Source organism: Macaca fascicularis, chromosome 6 (genome assembly GCF_037993035.2).
Source record: "Macaca fascicularis isolate 582-1 chromosome 6, T2T-MFA8v1.1".
Lineage (NCBI taxonomy): Eukaryota > Metazoa > Chordata > Mammalia > Primates > Cercopithecidae > Macaca > Macaca fascicularis.
This window is the reverse complement of record NC_088380.1, coordinates 39,353,555-39,371,860: the sequence shown is the minus strand read 5'-3', so window position 1 is coordinate 39,371,860 and position 18,306 is coordinate 39,353,555. Positions and strand designations below refer to the sequence as shown.

Genomic DNA, 18,306 nt, shown 5'->3' with positions numbered 1-18,306 from the left:
CCAATAAAGTAGTTCTTCCATTTTTAACTTTGTGTTTTGTGAGGTCTCAGCTATTAAAACCCTATACCCACATTAACTTTTCTTAAAACTAGACTTTTAAATTTCAGTATCACAAAGTATATAACATGATATGTCAAAAATAATGAAGTATATTCAGCCCCATTGCTTTGTATATGTGTCATTAGTAAAGTAACATTAAAAATTACTTTTAACCATTTTTATTTCATCTTTGTTTTATGTTCTAATTTAATTTAAAAAGTGAATATATATGTATTGCAGTGTATGTGCAAACGTTCTTTTTTTAATGAACAGATGCACACATAATTTTGATTGTTTATAGTAACCTGTTAAGCAAGTCATTGTTAAAATCAACTGTTTATAATTTTGGTTTAGAATAGCCAATAAAATTTTTCTAAAATAGTTTTCTTAAAAAAATTCACGAGTAAAAATTTGTTTGGGAAGAAGTAAAATGAGAAAACGAGAGAGAAAAATCACCCAAAATTCTACCATCTGTAGATAATCACTGTTGAAATTTTACTGCATACCCTCCTAGATTTCATTTTTTAACGTATCTTCATCTTCCATAAACATAAAGGTTTATTCTGCATTTAAAACTGTTTGTCATAGAGAGTCTTTAAATAATTATTTAAAAGGAAATTTATATGAGATTTTGGGAGAGAGATTAAAATTTAAAGACACAATACTCAGGGGCTCTGTTCTGCTGTGACCAAGACATAATTAACACTGGATGGGATTATAACATTTGTTAAATTTAATTCATTGCTTGTCATGTCAATGGCCTTTAGATGTCTCAAATGTGTGATTTAACTATGAAGTTACCAAGAAATAGTCTGACTGAATTTTGTGGTTTTTTTACTTGCTTCATCTTCAAATGGCCTGTGTATCAAGGCAGAGAGATTAAAGGGAACTAAGATTTTGATAAGGCTTTTGTTTCTGTTCAGTATTACAACTGTATCCCAAACCGATAAAATATGGTTTATATGCTAGAATTATTAACTGCATGCAAGAGGGTAGAGAATAGAACCAAGGGAGTGACTGTGAATGAAGTAACTGTATCTTCAGAATTAAGCAGTTGTCTTCCAAAGGTATGGTCCTGGACGTGATCTTCTTATAGAACATTTTTTATCAATGACTAACACTACCAGAAGAAAAACAGTCATTGACACAGCAAATGAAACCTAGCCGGGAAACGAAAACTAAGAAGAGGAAGTCACATTCTCAATGACCAGATTAGAATCAAAATAAAAATTGGAGAAGTAGTAAGAAGTAAACAAAATGAGTAAGTCATATGGGTGGGCTAACAGATGCAAGGAAGAAAAGTTTCAAAAGGAGGAATAGCTAGCAATTGGCAAGTAGAAAACTTAGGGGTTTTAACAATGATCAATCTGACTACAATCAATAAAGTAGTGCTACTGTTTAAAAACCAAACACATTATAAAATGTATTCCTTACTAAAATTTACCTAAACTTCTGCTTCCTAGTTGAGTGTCACTTCCAAACACTAATAACTTGTTCTTTTTTACCAGACCTGCCATTCATTCTAAGAGCAAATATGGAGAACCTAACCACTCAAACGACTGAAATAGTAACAGAGCAAAAACTAGTTTCAATGGAAGACTGAATGTAATTTTTTTCTCCTGCAAGAAATAGAGTAATTGAATAATTGTCTTTAATAGGAGCATAGTTATAATGATAAAATACTATTGGATTTAGGCACTTAAGTACCTCAAGTAACTTAAAAGTAGATTAGTTGTACTCAACTTTCATAAAACACTGAGAGAAAATGAAGTTAAATTGTATTAGGAAGGAGTTAATGTAGAATATACAGGGATTTTACAATATGATAAAAGATTGGTTGAAAATCAGAACAACTGTAAGAATCTGGTATAATTTATATTGATAGATCTCTACTTTTGATAGATCTCTACATTTCTATAAGGGTGAAATGTAATTGATACATGGAGGGTTGAAATACAACCCTCTGCCAGACCTCAAGTTTTGTGATTTTTGTTTTAGGCAGTAACTAGAATAAATAAATTGCACCAAGATTTTTAAAGCTATAACGGAGGGAACACGTTTGTTGATATTAAAACTACTACTGGTAATGCCAGGAAACATTTCTTTAAAGTACTGTAACTGTGTTACATCCTTAAATCTAAGTGCAGTATCAGTCGCAGATATATGAATGTAGACTTGGATAAAAAAAAACCTGGAATATATAGACAATTGGCAATATTCTAAGGAAGCAGTGTTCCTATTTTATTTTCCAGATGACGCTACTTTATGTTCCTTTTATTTTTTTCTTACCACTTATTTTACAAATGATATATATTAACTATAGGATATTTTAAAAAGTAGAGACAAACAAGAACAAAAAAGTGCAAGTGTAATTCCACAAATGAGGGGAGAAAATCAGTTAACATTTTCATGTATATTTTCAGACCTTTTTCAACATACATGTATATATAAAAATATTTTATAAGGCATACTTTTAATTTCGTACGTAAACTTTCATAAAAACAGGAAATTTGTAATCTTTTGCTTGATTTAATATCATGAACATTATTTCCTAAGTCTACCTCTTCACTTTTAATGGTTGACATAATTTACATAATCCCTACCTTTGGTCATTTAAGTGTTTCCAAACGTTCACTGTTATTAACAACTTCAACAAATATCCCCAATATTGCTTTTTTTTTTTTTTCTTAAAGTAAGCAGAGCGTTGGAACAAATTAGAAAACCAAGGCACTTACTCATCCAACAGATATTTATTGAACACTTATTTGTGCCAGAGATTGCATTAACTGGGAGCTGGGAAAACAGAATTGGGTAAGGCAAGATCTCCACTTTTAATTAACTTTCAGTCTCCTGGAATAGAAAGATGAGCTGAGGAACCGGAGAGCACAAATCGCTCCTCTCTTTAATGTACTTCAAGAGAAAGCTGCTGGGTCAGTGGCCAGGTGTGTGTGTGTGTGTATTAACTAAGCAGTTTCTAGAATTAAAATCCATAATGTTAATAGGCTTATGCATAAAATAGATTAATCCACAACATCTGCATGATCCACGATCTTAGGATCTGCAGAGACAGAAAAGCTGGACACACTACCCAGCAGCCTCGCCCCGGCTCCCGGCAGAGAAAACCCTCTCCCCGGCCTCCTGGCGCTGGCGCGATCCCACCGCGGGGACCGCTGCACCCCCTTCTCGCGTCCTACGCCTGGCGGCCAAAAACAAAACTGCCCAGCCACTTCCACTTGGAGAAGCCCTCCTAGCCCAGAGGGGCATCCTGAAGATCAAGGGCGAGGCTGGAAAACAAACTTTGTTCTGTGTTAACTTAGTAGGAGCAAAGCGATTCCAGGAAGGGAGGCTCAAACTGTGCGCAGCGTTTTTATAAAAATTGTTTCAATGGATACACGGGGGAGCGGGGCAGTCTGTGGCAGGGCTTGAGAGCAAGCAGGAGACTGGCAGGCCGGCGAGAGCAGGTGGCCCGCCGGCCGCATTCCGGCCTCCTCCTCCCCGCTCGCCTGCGTTTGGACGACGGCTTCCGCGGCGGCCGAAGGGGAGCATCCTTTACGCTGCCAACTCGCATCAATGGGACTTTCCTCGTGGGAACTGCCCCTCCCGGCGAACGTGCCCTCCGGGTCCGGCGTGGGCGGGTGGGCTGGCGCAGCGAACTTCGTGCAGACCTTGGGGTCGGCTCAGTGCTCCTTCCGCGCCCGGGCAGAGACAGCACCACCAGCCGCCGTCGCCGCCTAGGGGGCGGGGGAGGTGCCGCGGGGGGCGGGTGCGGCGCGCGGGGAGGGGAAGGGGTTCTCGCGCGATTGGGCGAGGTTTCCGGTGTTGTGACTGAAACCCGTCAATATGGCGGCGATCGGCCGCGGCCGCTCTCTGAAGAACCTCCGAGTACGAGGTAAGCCCGCTGCAACCCTCACTCCCCGTCGCCCGGCGCCCGCCACCCCTGGCACTTGCCTTCCCCTGGCCCTGGGTGGGGGAGCGAGCCGGGGCGCTGGCCGGAGCCAGGGCAGCCGCAGCTGGCCTGAGAGCGAATCCTAATTGGGGCTGTGTGTCTGTTTCGCGCAGGGCGGAATGACAGCGGCGAGGAGAACGTCCCGCTGGATCTGACCCGAGGTAACGCGGAGCGCCGCGGGCGCCGGCGAGGGCGCGTTGCTGGGGAGGAGCCGGGTCCGGGGCTGGGGGCCAGAGGCAGGGGCGGGCCCCGCACGGGACCGGCGGGGTGCGGGTGGCAGAGCCGGAGCCCCGCCTGCCGGCCCCCGGGAGCCGAGTCCGGGTCCGCCTCTCCGGACCCATCCCCCTTCCCGGCGCCCGCTTCCCTCGCCCGAGCCCTTCTCCGGGCCTCGGGCTGCTGCGGGTGCGGGGGAGCCCCGAGTGAAACTCGGCAGACCCAGCGACCCTCTGGGCTCGAGCTCCGGCAGAGTGGTTTGCACCTATCCTGGAGTCCGGCAGCCCAAGCTGGGGGCAGCCGGAGGGAGGTAGAGGCTGTTATTTAGGTTGCAGGAGGATGTTTGAGGAAAGAGCGACCACATCCTGCCCTCCCCGTCCCCGGAGCAGAAGCCGGACCTGCTCGGTGTTTGCCGACTTCGTGACTGCTTTCCCCTTTGCCCACCGTCCTGTGGGGACCCGCAGCATTGATAACTCGGTAGTGAAACCTAGGACTGGTCATTACTGCTAAATGTCTGGTTTATGCTGTTTCCCTTCTGCTTCCCTTTCCCGGGCCGCTGGGACTGTAGTTGGCTAAAGACCGCCCCCTCACCCTGCTGCAGGTTCATTGTTTACCTTCTGCAGTGGAGATGGGTTTGTTTACACCTCCCGAACTGAGGAATCCCGGCTTATATTTTTAATGACCTAATCCCATTGCTAGCCAGTGTTTCTTGTATCACTCACAGTACTAGAGTTTATTCGACATTATCTCGTTGAAGATTTAGTAGTTACGTACAAGATTCTTTTCTCTCCACGATAAACAGGATTTAGCCTGCTGATTCCGACGAAGTCATATTTCACACGGGCTGTAGCTTGGAGTGTAACCCGGTTCAGCTGTACAGAATCGGTTTCTGAGATCTATGAAACACCTTAGGAAGTAAACAAACAAAAAAAACTTGTTGTAGACATTCTGTATGAGATCAGTTTTTTACGCTATGTCGTACCTGACGTAATGACTGTTATCTACAGTAATTTGTTAAACCTGGGCTCCTTGTTGGCTAAGGCGAGAGTGAAAGCGTAGTGCATTTTCTAATTTGTTTTATTTTGCATATCACAGTGTAAGATCACTGTTTTATAAACTGAGTGGTCAGCTTTCACTTAGCTACAAGAGTACATTTTTATAACTTAGTATTTTATTCTGAAAGTTCAGGGACTTAGTTTTGGGGGAACTAGGTCCCTTTACAAGCCAGTTTATAAAATATAATACAATATAATAGAACTTAAGTCTTGGAAATGCCTACTAATTAGATTATCAGTGCACTGATTTCCAACATTTTTTTCAGCAGATCGGTTTTGAGAATTAGTACAGAAAGACGTAAAGCTATTTACTCCTGTGCAACTGTTTGAAAACTTGGCTATAACATACATGTGAAAAATCTATGTAAAATAGATTTACTGGTAAACTTCCTAACAAGCATAATTTCTACAATTTCAGGTCTGTAAAAGATGTAATTAGTTGAGTGATTTAATTTATATACAGGCATATGTGTTTTGGATGAAGGCGAAAGGGGCACTTAATAAATTTGAGTTTAGCTTGTGCATTAAAAACCTGCTTAGATGTGGTGCCGGAAATAATATAGTTGTATTTTAAATTGAGTTCGTCGAGCTCATGTGTATAGTGGTTTCTCTGCTTGGTATCAAAATGTTGAGTTGTGGAAGAGCTTAGGTACGTATCTGTTTTGATAATTTTGGTTTACTCCAGTTTTACTGAGGCACACAGGTAACTCTGTTTACTATTTAAAATGCTATATTAACAGAATTTAGTAAGCACCTATGTCCATAGGTGTTTCCAGGTTAATATAAATAGTGCAGAAAATGCTGTTTCGGCTTGCCCTGACAAAATGTACTTCAGTTTGGAATAAAATATACACAGCCATTTAAAACTGATTGCAAAAATAAAGAGTGAGAGATTATATGAGATCTGTATTTCTAAATCATAAGGAAGTTTAGAATTAATCTGAATTAGTCATTTTATAGTGATACTATTGTTTTAAAAAGTTGCTGTTGTGACAAACATTTCGTTGTTCAAAGAAGGCTTGAAGAAAATTCATGAGGAATTAAAGTTTAGTAATAATTTGAGAACTGTGAGGCAGTTTGGGTTGCAGCTGAAGGGCAGCTGTTTGTGGATTAGATTACAGTATGTAAAAACATAGTTTGGGCAACCAAAAATTTTTTTGTTTAATGCCAAGGCAGTGTTTGCTTTTATTCTTATTGTTTTAATTTAATCTTTTAGAGATTCATTGTGTATATACCTAATACAGCTCATTGTAAAATAGAGGTCATGGTCATTGTAATCCCTAAAGGAGCCATCAATATGTAGTGAGAAGAGAGTTGACTATAAAGTCAAATCATTCTGGGTTGTAACCTCAGCTGTGAGATTTAATAGTTGGGTGATTTGGGGCAAGTTATTTGACCTTGCTTTACTCCTGATTTCTTCATTTTTAAAAGAAGAGATAACTTCAAAGAGTTAAGAATGTGAAAAGTAAATGAGTTAGTTCTTAATTAAAATACTTGGCATAAGACCGGATACTTTGTGATATTTAACATTAGTTGCCTTCCTACATTGTGAAATCAGAATTGTAAAACTCACATTAAAAATACTTCAAACAGTTGTTTTGAGAATTATAAACTTGTTAATAAGGAATTATGGTATTCGAGCTTCTTTTTTTGAAACATACTGTTGTACTAATTGGGCATAGTCTATCTGAAGTTGAGTTCTTGAATACAGCAACTGTAAAGTAATCTGTGTCATTTCCAATAAATTAAGTGAAGTGCAATCTTTTATATTCACTTCGGATAAAATGTGATACTGTATTTCATAGAATCTTAGAGTTTTTCTCCCTGACACCAGGAAATTTCATACTATTTTAATAATGACTTGGCTAGCTTTGCAAGCTTCTTGAGGCTCAGAAGAATTCTAAGTTTCATTGGTTTTGGTACCAGTGTTAGTGCTGTGGTTCATACATAGAGCACCTCAGTTAAAAATTGTTGATGGATTATTTTTTATCTAGTTTAGGAACTTCATTATAGTAGATTTTACAGTCATTGTATTGGTTAATTGTTGCTTTCAGTTTTGTTCAGACGACTGCTTAATTTGTGAAAGTCCCCAATATTTGCTAATGATGTTATTAAATACTGTCTATAATGCATGCCAAAATGTATTTTGAAGCCCAAATGCTTCCTCTTGCAATTCGTAATGCAAGGATAGACTGTCATTTCAGTCCAGTAGTGCATCTCTTACTGGTACTGAATCACTTGGAAAGATACAGTGTTCTTCCTGGGTAAACCCCTCCTGGTTTACTTTAATTATTGTGTTCAAAGTGAATTCCCAGAACATGGACACACTAGTTCAAATATAATTATTAGAATATAATTTATTTAAAAGTACAGTTGAGTTTTACAATTTTTGATTAACCCCTTTACATTTCCACTAAGAACTAAAAAACTGTTTTGGTTGCCGTTTAATACCTAGAAAAGTAGAAAGGTTATCCGAAATGATGTAGATTTGAACTCTTTTTATTTTCTAATTTCTTCTAGTTAGGAGTTTACTCATTTGTTTAATCGTTCAGTTAGACAAAATGGACATTGACTGAACATCTGTTATATACCAGATGCTGAATTAACTGCTGGAAGAATAAAAATGAGGAAACTGTTTCCCCCTTTTAAGAGGTTCATTGGAATATGTAAGGAAATGATTGCAGATGGAAAAATAAATTAAGTGATCAAACTATATAGGAAACAAAGGTAATGCGACAGTAGTCAGAGGAGAGAATGATTAACTGTCTGATGGGTAAAAGGATCAGAGAAGTCTCATAGAGAGGTTAAAATCTTAAAAGAATAATGGTGAACATAGTAGAAGGAAATATGTGCTCCCTTGAGAATATACTATACCCTGGGAAGGGGAAAGTTAGGAAGCAGAGGAGCTGCCTAGGGTGCTGCTGATATAATCTGACATGATAGAAGACGGGACCATGGTGTTGGCTACAGAAATGAAGTCAAATACATATTAAAATGGAAGAATTATCTAATTTGCTTTCTCCAGATTTCAGACTGATTTCGTAGTCCCCCCACTCTATGCAGTGAACTTTATTTCCTTATAAAAAAGGTAGAGGCTGCCCATCCAGTGTGAATTCCTCAATTGTCTCCCCAGACTTACTGTCTTTACTCTGATTCAGAGAATAAAGCATTTCTATTCCTTTCCAAGGGTAACTTGAAAAAACTTTTATGCTTCTAATACTGTTTCCTCAAGATTGTTTGTAGAACTAAGATCTTCTCTTCATTTCTCCCTTCCAGTTGGCTTAGTTTTCTCATGTTCAGCAAGCAATTATTATGTTCTTCACATGGACCAGGTAACTATGCTAGTCATGGGCTGAAATTGTGAGATACGGAGTGATGGCAATATTACAAAACTTTTTTTTATGAAGGCTCTACAGACAGAATAGCTTGTCTTCACTCCACAACTTTATTGCTTAACCACTAAACTCTTGTAAGCAAAACTCTCCCTCTGTACTGAAAATAATTTCTTAAAAGATGCTAGTAACCTCTTGCAAAATTTGTGGGCATTTTTAAGTTCCACATTCTGCTATTATAAATACTATTACTATAATACTAGCTTTGTGCCAGGCACTGATTTCATTATTTTACTTAATATATGTTTTAGCTACACTTATTATCCTTGCTTTACAGTTGAGAATACAGGCTTTGAAATTTTGAAGGACCAAAACTCAGATAAGTAACTTAACCAGTGTCACAGGGCTTAGTGAGTGGCTGGTATGTGTCTGGTAATCATCTCAGAGTTGTGATGTGTAAAACTTTGCACCCCAAAGTGTGCCCGCTTTTCACATTCTAGGTATTTCTGCCATCCTCTGTTATTCAAGCTAAAGATCCACTGCTTATCCTTTGTTGTGTTGCTAAACTCCTCTGATTTGCTTTTGAAATAGTTATTGAATTCAGTCTCTCCTGTTCCCATTGTCAGTTCATATCCTATTATGTCATCATGTGACAGTAACATCTTCTCACCTTTTTTCACTCGGTCTACTGTATGGCTGCCAGGATTATTTCCCAGAAATCTAGATTTGATCTTGTTTTTCTCTTAAATGAAAAAACAAAACAAAACACATGCACACATTTTCTAGGCTAATCGTTGCTCACAAAATACAGTCCACATTTCTTTAGCTTGGCATTCAAGGCCTTTTTTGATTTATTCCCATATGGTTTTCTTCTGTACTGTTTTAACCGTACACATGTCAATATATCTGCCTCTTTGCATAGTTCACTTTTTACACACAGTCCTTCTCAGAGGATTGGGGGAGAGTTTCCCAATTTAAAGCACCAACCTCCATTCCTCTTCTTTCTCTGTGGAGACTGTATGCCCCTACTTGAGAATCTTTTAGTCAAAGAAGAATGTTTGCTATTCCTTGAACATGGCATGCAGTTTCACATTTGCTTGACCTTGCATAGGTATTTCCTTTGCCTTGAATTACATTTCCAGCACAGTTTATCTATAGAAGTCCTAATTCTTTAAGGTTGAGGTCACATGCCACTTCTGGAGATCCTTCCTTATCCCAGTGGGAATTTATTGCTTCCTTCTCTACTTTTTTACATCTTTATTTTATTCTTTTCTGAATTGCACTTACCATTGTCTTACTTTATCTCTTTGTCCAGTTTCTTCCCCCTTCACTAGATCTTTAGCTTCTTGAGGGCAGGAGTCCTGTTTTACCCATTTTTAACATCTCCTTCCCCCAGCATCTATCACATAATCACTGAAGCATTAATTGACTGGAAAAAGGGAGTGAGAGACATGGGAAAAGGAATAGTACAGTATTAAGGAGATTAGAAGGAAAAGCGTGCTTTAGGTTTGCTGTCCTGAGGGACAATGAAATTGGTGGTGCCGTAAAATGGAGAAGTCATTTGGGGAAGGATGATAATGAGTTCAGCTTTGCACCTTGAATTTCAGGTGATTATATAAATATGTAAAAGGTGGCAGAAAATACTAGAATGGAGGTTTTAGTTGTTCTGAATTTCTGATCTGATTGCTCTGTGTATAAGAGGTTGAGAAAGGGGATATAAATGGAGAAAGAGCTTAAGATTTGAATGTTTGAGGATAGATAAGATGATGAGGGTGTATATCATAGGGTAGGAATCAATAAGAAGAAAGGAGTCAACAGAAGAGAAGAGAGAAGATTGTGATCCCTTAAGCTAAAACAGTTTGGATATTTGTCCCCACCCAAATCTCATGTTGAATTGTAATCCCCAGTGCTGGAGGTGGGGCTTGGTGGGAGGTGTTTGGGCCATGGGAGTGGATCCCTCATGGCTTGGTGGTGTTTTTGTGATAGTGAGTTCTAGCAAGATCTCATTGTTTAAAAGTGTGTGGCCCTCTTACTCTTTCTCACTCCCACTTTACCATGTCAGATGCCTACTTGTGCTTCACCTTCCATCTTGAGGAAAAGCGCCCCGGGGCCTCCCTAGAAGCAGATGCTGGCACCGTGCTGCCTGTATAGCCTACAGAACCAATAGCCAATTAAATTTCTTTTCTTTTAAATTACCCAGTCTCAGATATTTCTTTATAGCAGTGCAAGAACAGCCTATTACAGAAAATTGGTAAGTGGGAGTGGAGCACTGCTCTAAAGATACCTGAAAATATGGAAACAGCTTTGAAACTGGGTAACAGGCAGAGGTTGGAAGAGTTTGGAGGACTCAGAAGAAGACAGAAAAATGAGGGAAAGTTTGGAACTTCTTAGAGACTAGTTGAATGGTTGTGATCAAAATGCTGGTAGTGGTACGGACAATGAAGTCTATGATGATGAGGTGTCAGGTGGAAATGAAGAACTTAGTAGGAACTGGAGCAAAGGTCACCCTCATTATGCTTTAGCAAAGCATTTGGCTGCATTCTCTTCATGCTGTAGGGACCTGTGGAAGTTTGAACTTAAGAGTGATGACCTCTGGTATCTGGCAGAAGAAATGTCTAAGCAGCAAAATGTTCAAGATGTGTCCTGGATGCTGCTAACAGCCCATGCTCAGATGTAGGAGCAAAGAAATGACTTAAAGTTGGAACTTATTTTTAAACAGGAAGCAGTACATAAAGGTTTGGAAAATTTGCAGCCTAGCCATGTGGCAAAGAAAAAGCTTTTTCAGGGGAGGAATTCAGGCAGGCTGTAGAGCAACCACTTGCTAGAGATATTTGCATAATTAAATGGATGCCAAAGTGCTGATACCCATGACATTGGAGAAAAGGCCTTCAAGGCATTTTAGAGACCTTGACAGCAGCCCCTCTCATCGTAAGCCCAGAGGCCTAGGAAGAAAGAATGGTTTTGTGTGCCTGGGCCCGGCCGGTGCTCGGTGCTCGCTGCCTTGCACAGCCTCAAGACAACTGCTCCCTGCATCCCAGCCACTCAGTCTTCCAGCCTTGCTCAAAGGGGCCCAGGTACAGTTCGGGCTGCTACTTCAAAGGGTGCAAGGCATAAGACTTGATGGCTTCCACATGGTATTAAGCCTGCAGGTGCACAGAATGCAAGAATTGAGGCTTGGGAGCCTCTGCCTAGATTTCAGAGGATGTATGAGAAAGCCTGGATGTCTAGGCAGAAGCCTGCTGCAGGGATGGAGCCGTCACAGAGAATCTCTATTAGGGTGGGGCCAAGGGGAAATGTGGCGTTGGAGCCCCCCAGAGTCCCCAGTGGGGCACTGCCTAATGGAGCTGTGAGAAGGGGCCTACCATCCTCCAGACCACAGAATGGTAGCTTGACTGGCAGTTTGCGTGCTCTACCCGGAGAAGCCACAGGCGTTCAACTAAAACTTGTGAGAGCATTCCTGGGGCAAGCTTGCAAAGCCACAGGGCAAAGCTGCCCAAAGCCCTGGGAGCCTACCCTTTGCAGCAGTGTGCCTTGAATGTAGAACACAGAGTCAAAAGACATTATTTTGGAGCTTTAAGATTTAATGACTGCCCTGCTGGGGTTTGAACTTGCATGGGGCTTGTAGCCCCTTTCTTTTGGTTGATTTCTCCTTTTTGAAATGGCAGTGTTTATCCAATGCCTATATCCCCGTTGTATCTTGGGAGTAAATAACTTGTTTGTGACTTTACAGCCTCATAAGTGGAAGGGACTTGCCTTGTTTCAGATGAGACTGTGGACTTTGTAGTTGATGCTGGAATGAGTTAAGACTTTGGGAGACTGTTGGGAAGGCATGAGTATATTTTGCATTGTGAGGAGGACATGAGATTTGGGAGGGGCCATGGGCAGAATGATATAGTTTGGATATTTGTCCCCACCCAAATCTCATCTTGAATTGTAATCTCCAATGCTGGAGATGGGGCATGGTGGGAGGTGTTTGGGTCATGGGAGTGGATCCTTCATGGCTTGGTGCTATCTTTGTGATAGTAAGTTTTCACAAAATCCGGTTATTTAAAAGAGTGTGACTCCTCCCCCCAGCTCTCTCTTGCTACTGCTCTGCTATGTGAGATGCCTGCACACACTTTGTCTTTGCTATGAGTAGAAGCTCCCTGAGGCCACCCCAGAAGCAAGTACTGGTGCCTTGCTTCCTGTATAGGCTGCAGAAATGATAGCCAATTAAACCTCATTTCTTATAAATTACCCAGTCCTAGGTGTTTCTTTGTAAGAATGCAAGAATGGCCTGATACGTAAGCCAAAAGAAGAGTTTTGAATTGAAGGGGATGCTAGACTGTTGTATCGAAGTTGAAGTCCAGAGAACGAGGTTCTACTTTAATCTGAGGAAGATGTGGCATGCTGTTTTACCTATCTGGGCTTCTATCTCCTCACCTCTAAAATGCATACTACTTTATACTTGTAGCACTTTAGCCTTTTATCTTTGTAATTCTCACATATCACTACAGACCTGGAATATTGAAAAGGTTAAAAAGAAAGCATTTGTAGCCTTATTAAATCACTGTGAGTAGTATTCCCACAAACAATAATGAATACATGTAGGAGTGGTGGTATTTCATAGCACTTTAAACTTAAATTACAGTCAACTCTCAATTTCCTTTTAATGATCAACCTGCAGTGACTTGCTGCCTCCTCCTGCTTCCAGGTGTCAGGCTACCAAGAGTAAGACTGCAAAAATCTCAGTGGGGTGAGCGAATGATTTGCTTGCCTGTATATCTGTGCCTCTGTCACCAAGCTATTAAATACAGTCCATTCTCAATTACCTGCCTTAAAAAGATGAATAATGGTAGAAGAATGCTAAATATATAATCTAAAATATTTATATTGGTGAGAAAATATTTTATGTTCCTTTCTCTCCCACAATAGATTGATGTATATTTTCTTCTACATTTTATTTGAATTATTAGCACAGATTTTTGTTTCCTAAGCAAATACTGTTAGTGGAAGAACATAAACAGATTAAAATATTTGTTAGATAATCTGTATGAATAATTGAAGTTGACTTAATGCTTTTTGGGTCATATACAGATACTGTTATTTGTGGTTTTTTTGTTACAGTGGCCAGGTTAAAGTTGAATGGCTCCTTAAAAATTATGTCTGTACAACAAATGTAGTTATAAAATTACACAGACATAAAAGTAAATTGAAAATAATTATGTAAAACTAATATGTATAAAATTCATATACCCAAAGTAATAGGGTTGAAAGATAATAAATATAAGTATATTCTTCATATTCCTCTTTTAGAGGCTTCCAGCCAGATTGCATAAACTGAGCAATGTACCTGGAATGATGAAATTTATATAAAATATAAAATTGAGGATATTCTGACGCTTTAAACATATCCTGTTAAAGATGTTGGTAAGAAATACAGAAAACATTTTTTTAACCTTAATTACCTGGATTTTCAAGAATCTGGCTCCTTCAATTACTTTTCCTTTTTTTTTTTTTTTTTTTTTTTACCCCATTGTGTTAATTTGGATTTGTAATGATTTTATTAATGTCAACCAGTATAGTTTTGATGACATGGGTTAATTGTATTTATATATATATTTTATGATCACATGGGTTAGTTAATACTGTTGTGATTGAGGAAGGCATATATCTTCCTTCAGGGAGTTTCTGTTGGGATATAGCTATATCAGTGTACAGTTAAAAGACAGTAGTATTTGAAGCACATGCCAGTTATCTTTGTAAGGGACTCTGATAGCTAGAGGAATTCAGAAAAAATGGGAGATCAGTAAGGAATGACCTAGAAGGAAGATCTCTTAGAAGTGAGGATATAATGACACTTGTAAGACTTTTGCATAAAAGAGTAGCGTTCAAATAGGTGGAGCTCTGCACCAGGGTTTTAAAACTTATAACTTAATTTTTTGAATGAACATTTTCCTGGTACATTATTTAGTATTTCAAGATAATGTTGAGAAAAAGTTAGCGATAAGTTTTGTATTCCTGTATATAAATTCCTTAACTGTTGAAGAATGATTACATTACAGACAGGCTCTTCTGGCCTTAGAAGGTACTGCCGGACTGAAAGATTTGGGGCACACTGTGAAATACTAATTGTTTGTGTGTACTTGTGACTATGAGTCTATAAATGTCTGCATTCCAGACTCCAGCATAAATAATTAGTAATATTTTTCTTCCATTGTTTTGTAGTGCATATGTCTCGCACCTTCAGTAATACTGTTTAATGGAAGGAGTATGTATGTTCAAAGGCCTTTGTAAATTTATCAAACTTATTTCTAGAAGTATGCAGTCTGGAAATAGAGGATATAAATGGGGTGGGTGGTGTTTTTGTTTTGTTCTACACTAAAATCACCAGATTTTCTGATCTCAAAATTTAAACATGTAACCTGACAGTCAGAATATTTGAAATGAAGATTATCCTGAGAACCACAGAATGTTTCATTGCCAAATTCAGACACCCTACCCAGCTCTCTAGTGATTTAGGTACAGGATAAATAGTGTTTGTGGAAATTATTGCATTATTATAGCAGCAAAACAGGACTTCAGGGATTTTAGTCATCTTGCATTGAATCCAGTGAAATTTCATGTGTTTTTTATAATGAATAGAGAATGAAGAGACATAGAAGCTATAAACAAAGAAGGTTGCCAAGTAATTTAGTTACTAAGAAGCAACAGCTTGTCAGATAAAAGTGTATTTAGCTGTTTTAGCTGTGTGCACATACATATTTTTGTCAGTAGTTTCATACTTCAAATCACATCTTAAAATAGTATTGCTAATTATTTCCATGCTTAGTGTTCGACCCTCATATACTAAAATTTTTAATTGCACTTTTTTTCCACTCATAATTCTATAATGCACTTTCTAATATTCACCACACTACCATCACCACCACTCCCCTCCCTCAAGAAGAAAAAAAAAGGAAAACTGAAAAACTCTGAGGGGAATGGAGTTGCAGGGAGAGACTCCAGTGGTTGGAAACACCTTTTGAGGTAGGTGAGCTGTGAACTCTTAACATTTAGCTATGTGGTAGTTTCTGGATAAGTAACCAGGTAGCAGGTGGAATATTGTGAAACTGTTTGTTCAGTGTATGTGTTGTAAGTTTTTAATCATATCTATCACATGTATTAGTATAAAATTATAATAATGGATGTTTGAATACTAAGCTATTTCCTACCTTGTTTATTTAGAGTGACTTATTACTGTTAGCTATAACTTTCAGTGGTGTTTTCGAATGGCATAACAGTACAAAGCAGGCCAGATTAATTCTTATGTCATATAAGGTTTCATATGTTATATAAGAATAATTCTTACATGACATAATAATTTGTAGTGAGTTAAATTTTAGGTTGGAATAGTTTTTAAAATACTTAAACCACCTTATTTAATTTAATTAATTAATTTATTTAATTAATTTATTTTTTAAACCACCTTATTTTAATAAGAACCTTAACATTGTCTTTTTTCTCATGGGAAAGTTTGTTGTTTCATGGTCATGTTTCAACATTGTTTTGAATACACAAGTATATATTATTGTTTTACCTAGCAGAATGAAACAAGTTATATATTTGAAAGGATTCTGATTGTTCTTCATATCAAAATTAAAAGGAGATGATTAAGAGATTCGGGTAAACTGTGGCAGTTGCCTTTTGCTATGCATTGTTTCTTTTAACAGTTACTTTGTTTTACTAAAAAACTCTACTTGATTTTTGATTCCTGGAGGAATTTTTTGCATACATCAATAATTGTTTTTATATTGGAAAAGTACCACAGAGAAAAAGTGTAATTACCTTTAAAACAAATATATTGCTGCTTTAAAACAAATATATTGTGTTCAACTGGAGTGTGTGAATATGTATGAATTTTGGATACGTATGTGCATATATAAATCTAATGTTTGTTTTTAAGAATATTTGGAAGCTACTTTAGAAATTAGTAGACCCCCCTCAAAGCAGGAATTTTCTCTGCAATATCAGACAGCTGTCATCCACCATCACTCAAACCTTCCACTCATGGGTAGGTTATTCACAATGGTTTGTTCCTTTGTTGAGCAGCTACGTTTGTTAATAAAACTCTTACATTGATTTAGTAAAAAATCTAATGAAAGAATAACTTTCTGCAGTTAGTCCTAGTTCTTTTATTTGGTAAGTTTTTGCAAATAAAAAGTAGTAGATGTAATCAGGCTGGACACTGCTGTATGCTATTAAGAGATCTGGTTACCCTTCTCTTCTTATACACATGCCACTCACCAAGTATTTATTGAGTACTGGTTATGTGTCCAGCATTGTTGTAAGTGGTAAATGTTTAATTGTCTTTGAACACAAGAAATAGTAGCAGCAGCTTCCATATTTTGAATAATGTATGTTGGGGAGTGTGTTAAAAACATTACTTAAATTCCCATTGTCTTCCTGCATACTTAGGAGAATATGCGTTAATACACCTGTGTAACTGATGAGGAAAGTGGGGCGATGCCTAACTAGCCCAAGGTCATATAGGTATTATGAGAGAGAGACAGGTGGGGTTCAGACTCCTTTCTTTGTTTCTGATTCTAAAACCCATGCATTTAACCCTTCGCAGTCTTCCCAAAGATAGCATCACATAGAAGATAAATCACATGGCTAGGACTAAATGAGTATTCTATGTATTGTAGAGTATTGATTTGGAACCCCCAGGAACCAGGTTATTAACTGAGATCTGAAATGTGTAGCCATTTCGATACAATTATTTCTAGAGCTGATTCCTGTTTTTTTTTTTTCTAACTTGAGAAAATACCAGCTATTAACTTCAGAAAAAGTTAAAATATGTTAACTTTTTCTCCTTGGCTAGGGTCATCATTATGAATATTGATTTTTGTATTGGGGGTGGGCTGAAGACAATTTATTACTACCCTCTGTAATACCTCACTGCTCTTTTGATTCCTATATGCCTCTGCGTTACTTTTGGCTGCCACTTTACAATGCAGTTATTATCCCTATGTTTAGTGGTGCTTTAATTCTTTATTTTTTTTTTTTTACTTTTATTGTGCTGTAGAATGGCAACTGTAAGTGTGGACTTATGCTAATTTACATAAAATAGGATAAATAGGTTGTGATTATGAAGAATTAAGAGGCCCTGCTGTGCATAAGATATGTGAATAAACTTGGTGGTGATACATACTTTGAATTTTTATTGTCATTTTTTGGAGTGCTTACATTTGAGTACTGGTTTTCCAAATAGGTAATTGCCTCATAGCATAGTTCCAAACAGGTGAAGTATGACTTGATAGAGAGTTGGCTTATATGTATGTAATATGGATAATAGGATTATATGAAGATAGCTAATAAGTTACAAAATATGGCTAATATGGACAAAATAACATCTAATAGGGTACTGACTGCATGGTGTGAAGACAGTCTAGTATTGACTAAAAGCATGGTATTGGACCCAGACAGATCTGGATTTGAATCTTGATCCTGCCTTTGAGAAGTTTTGGGCTCTGGACAAGTTGCCTTTTCTGAGCATGTTTCTTCATCTCCTTTTGAGATAACACTTATTTGAGAATTGAAGGAAATGTTTGTAAAATATTTTTTACAGTTTTAGCACATAGATATAAAGAAATAGATATACGTGTTCTTATTTGTATGGTCAATAAAAGCAAAAGAGATGAGAATAGAGAGATTGATATGAGCTAGAAAAAAATCATAGAAAGTGGAGGATTGTTTCAAC

The 18,306-nt window shown here is 38.2% G+C and overlaps 1 protein-coding gene across 7 annotated transcripts in view; it reads left to right on the top strand.

Annotated features, from left to right (window-relative positions):
* Positions 1-3,857: 3,857 nt before the first annotated feature.
* The window catches only part of RICTOR (RPTOR independent companion of MTOR complex 2), a 128,792-nt gene continuing 114,343 nt past the window's right edge, over positions 3,858-18,306 (top strand). For 6 of the 7 annotated variants that reach the window (XM_015451321.3, XM_005556765.4, XM_015451318.3 and 3 more), the window contains exons 1-2: positions 3,858-3,928; positions 4,099-4,146. In XM_015451321.3, coding sequence (XP_015306807.2) covers positions 3,880-3,928; positions 4,099-4,146 — 97 coding nt within the window. In that variant the 5' untranslated portion in view covers positions 3,858-3,879. Of the gene's footprint in view, positions 3,929-4,098; positions 4,147-4,506; positions 4,676-18,306 lie in introns of those variants that run through there. The other variant, XM_045393651.3, reaches the window with a different exon arrangement.